The following is a 4,380-nucleotide window of genomic DNA, read 5'->3' on the forward strand; positions in this document are numbered from 1 at the left end:
AAAATTCAGCGGCTCCGCTGGCTTGGCCATGTCGTTCGGATGGACAGAAACGCTCCTGCTCTGAAAATATTCAACGCGGGCCGCGATGCTGGTAACAGAGGAAGAGGAAGGCCTCCTCTGCGTTGGAAAGACCAGGTGGAGAAGGACTTGGCTTCACTTGGCATTTTCAATTGGCGTCAGTTAGCACAGAAGAGAAATGACTGGCGTGCTGTTTTGGACTCGGCCAAAATCGCTTAGGCGGTTACAGCGCCAATTAAGAAGAAGAAGAAGGTGATAACGAACAAAGCTGCATTTTCAATTTTTATCATTCGTTTTAGTGAAATTTAACTCATTCAGGAACAGTCTACGGAAAAGCAATTTGTTGAAAATTATTCAAATCGGACTAAAATTACACCCCTGCTTATCATGCAAAGGTAGATTAGAGAAAGTTGAAACGACGATATTTGATAACTGCGCCGGGTATATAAAGTTCGGTTTCACTCGAACTTATACTTCTTTACTTGTTGTTTTTAACACCGTTCTATACAGACTTTAGCGGCCATGAATTCGATGCACCGGTAATGACTCATGTTGGTATTGCGCACACTCGCTGGGCTACTCATGGTGTTCCTTGTGAGACGAACTCCCATCCTCAACGCTCCGACGAAGGCAATAGTTTCGTTGTTGTTCACAACGGTATAGTTACTAACTATAAGGATGTAAAAACCTTTTTAGAGAAACGAGGCTACGTTTTCGAATCAGATACAGATACAGAAGTTATTGCAAAGTTAGTACACCATTTGTGGAAAAAACATCCAGGTTATTCTTTCCGGGAACTCGTGGAGCAAGTTATTCAACAACTGGTAAGATATTTACATTTTCTGAAAATTTTAATAATGGAATGGATATTCGTTTTTTATTTATGCACGTAAATATCTCCATAGCTTAGAAGTTAGAGTCGATACTTTATTTTACTAGCGACCACCCCTCTGCAAGCAATGACAAATCCGCTCGAATCCTCATTAAGAATATGCAAAACGAAAGCGTAAAGATTTTCTTGCTTTTTCTTCTTGTAAATTCCAAATATTTTTCTTCTTGTAAATTCCAACAAATATCTCCTGATAGTAAGGTGACGGGAATGTTTTAACATTTCAGGAGGACAAATTCTCCACACTGAAAACACAAAATTTGTTTTTGTTTTTTTTTTAATTATAAGACCGCCACATAGTAACAAGTTTTGACTATTTAATTTTAAATTTTTTAACTGTAATGGTATTACTTGCAAAATAAATTTCTTTTGTTCCTCGTCTTTCGTCAAAGTTCGATTATAATTTTGTATCAATGCTACATCTCGTTCAGCAATGGCATTAGCATATTTAATACTCTTAATCGTCTCTAATACAAAAAAATTTTTTTATATGTTATTCACATATAAATTTTCAAATGCCCACCGACAACTTCCAAAATTTTAATTAAAATTTTTTCAAATTGGAGAATTTCCATCTCAGTAAATAAGTAATTTTATGGCCATAAATTTGCTAGGTTAGTTATTTTGGATCACCCTTATATATATATACAAGAATTAATCGTTTAAAGTAATAAGAATGAGTGGCGAAATTTCCCAAGTTTAAGTAAGAGAATAAAATAGAGATGGATAATGGTATAAATAAAGACTAAGCCCAACAATATTCTGCAAAGTAACGAAGCGATTCTTGTCTACAGCGAAAAGTTCCTCTTATGTTTCTTATTTTTAGGGGTAAAGTTTTCTATAAGCGGACAGAGAACACAAAGTAGAAGTAGAAGATTTGGAAAAATGCAGTCGATCTTTGAGATGTCGGGGCTCCTGAGTAGTAATGACATTTAAACTTTAGCAAATCGTCAAAAGATACAGATGTAATTTGCTTTGCAACCACAGTAGTACCTAGCGATATGGTACATATACAATCCGTGCAGAAAATCAGACTAGCTCAGAACTAGGGAGAACTAGACCTTTAGCCGACAGTACTAGTTCTAGCTCAATACCCAAGCAATGCTTTCTGTCCAGCTTTCCACGACGATGTCATTGGCGGTGGCAATTGTCCCCATTGCATTACTTTGCAACCAGTTTTTAACCGGTTCTGTTTACGACAGTTTTGTTTTTTACAAGAAAACGTTTTTAAGATTCGATTTTCGGATATTTTTGTTGGCTTTTTCTTTTCTGTTACAGATTTAAATTCAGTAAATTTAAAAACTCACAACTGCCTCCACCGTGATTTGAACTCGGGACCAACGATGCTTGAGTCGGAGGTCTTCTCGCTGAGCTACTTTCGTATTGTACGAGTAGTGAGCATTTACACATTTACATCGCAAGTTTCAACTGTCCCGCTCTGCATCCGTTTTGCACTAGTTCACAGTTAGATCTGATATACGTAGTTCGGAACTAGCGCTTTGTCAGACTGTCTCTAAATTTTACTGCAGGGATACTACATTAAGTTTACTACCACACACACTATCACAATTAGTATACAGCTCACAACCATATACATATGTACATATCTATATATGGTGACGATTAATGTTTGTTTCTTTGTATTTTGCAGGAAGGAGCATTTGCTATAGCAATTAAGTCAAAACACTTTCCTGGGGAGTGCGTAGCTTCCAGACGGGGTTCGCCCCTACTTGTCGGTATAAAAACGAAGACGCGATTATCCACTGATCATATCCCAATTTTATATGGAAAAGGTGATCTATTTATTGTGTACTAAATTTATAAATCAGCTGCATTAGTTAGTGATTATAAACCTATGGTATGTACGATTGCATTCTACACTTACAAACAAGAGTTCAGAACTACTTACGTATGCATTTCGCTTTTCAAATGGATTTTAGAATCAAATACTTACATATATTAAACTACGCTTTAACGTCAGATATTTAGAACTAAAAAGTGGAAAATAATGTTTTATATAAGTGTAAAATAATCACAAGAAAAAAATCTATATCATTTTCAAAAATCGTGGGGTGCTTTGTACTATTTTGTTATACTAAATCTGCTTTTAAAGAAAAGTCTTTCAGAAATTGGTACCGATCACCCTACGCTTATTTTAAATGGTATCGCTTTTTGTGTTAATCACTTTACATTTAATGCTATTGTATTTGGATCTTTTTGGCCGGTTATATTAAATAAAACAGGTGTATACTTTTTCCTCTACGCATTTCGACGCATATTCGCGCCTTCTTCAGGGAGTCTGTATATTTTTAAATACGAAAAATATATTAATCTTACTAATATTATAAATGTGAAAGTTTGTATGTTTGGATGTTTGGGAAATCATCACGCGGAAACGACTGAACGGATTTGCATGAAATTTTGTACGCAGATAGCTTATGGGCCAGATTGGTTAATAGGCTATTTTTTTAAGAGTTGCCACCTGTTAAAAAAGTTTCATTAAATTAATACGCGGAAACGACTAAACGGATTTGCATGAAATTTTGCACACAGATAGCTTATGACCTAGGTTAGAAAGTAGGCTACTTTTTTAAGAGCTGCCACCTGTTAGAAATGTTTAGTATAATTAATACGCGGAAATGAGTGAACGGATTTGCATGTAAGTTTTCACACAGATAGCTTATGAGCTAGGTTGAAAAATGGGCTACTCTTTTTAAGAGTTACCACCTGCTAAAAAAGTTTAATTAAATTAATACGCGGAAAAGTCTGAACGGATTTGGATGAAATTTTGCAAGCAGATAGCTTATTACCTACAGTCGAAATTAGGCAAATTTTTTGGAAGAGTTGCCACCTGTTAAAAAAGTTTTAATTAAATTAATACGCGGAAACGACTGAACAGATTTGCATGACATTTCGCACACAGATAGCTTATGACCTATGTAGGAAAACAGGCTTTTATTTTAAGAGTTATCACGTATTAGGAAAGTTTTATTAAATTAATACGCGTAAATGACTGAACTGATTTGCATTAAAGTTTGCACACAGATAGCTTATGACCTAGACTGGAAAAATTTTGCTCAAAGATGGTTTATGACCTGGATTGAAAAATAGGCTACTTCCTTAACCGGTTTTCCGATCAGAACGAATTTTATGACACTTATCTACTACGGATTTCGGAAGGATGATCGTTTCTATGCTGCATATCTCTGGAGGTGTTTATTGCAGAGGACTGGAACTTGGCACCGAGATGTGTATACAAAATTAATTCCATACTCATATAGAAGAATTTGTGTTATTCGAAAAGGGGACATGGTACCTCCCGTACAAATTTATTGTTTTATACTGCATATCTCCAGAGATGTTCATGGTAAAGCACTGGGACTTGGTACTGGGGTATGTAAAATCAATTCTAAATTCATGGAAGAAGATTAGGGTTATAAGCAAGATGGGCGTGGCACTTCCTGTACAAATTG

The 4,380-nt window shown here is 35.7% G+C and overlaps 1 protein-coding gene across 3 annotated transcripts in view; it reads left to right on the top strand.

The window, feature by feature from the left end:
- LOC108363341 (glutamine--fructose-6-phosphate aminotransferase [isomerizing] 2-like) overlaps positions 1 to 4,380 on the top strand; it is a 130,160-nt gene that overhangs the window by 10,382 nt on the left and 115,398 nt on the right. For all 3 annotated transcript variants that reach the window (XM_017616682.1, XM_017616684.1, XM_017616683.1), the window contains exons 2-3: positions 529 to 842; positions 2,559 to 2,700. In XM_017616682.1, coding sequence (XP_017472171.1) covers positions 529 to 842; positions 2,559 to 2,700 — 456 coding nt within the window. The remainder of the gene's footprint in view (positions 1 to 528; positions 843 to 2,558; positions 2,701 to 4,380) is intronic.

This window comes from Rhagoletis zephyria, unplaced genomic scaffold (genome assembly GCF_001687245.7).
Source record: "Rhagoletis zephyria isolate East Lansing unplaced genomic scaffold, Rhagoletis_zephyria_1.1 Rzeph_scaffold_01250, whole genome shotgun sequence".
Taxonomy (NCBI): domain Eukaryota; kingdom Metazoa; phylum Arthropoda; class Insecta; order Diptera; family Tephritidae; genus Rhagoletis; species Rhagoletis zephyria.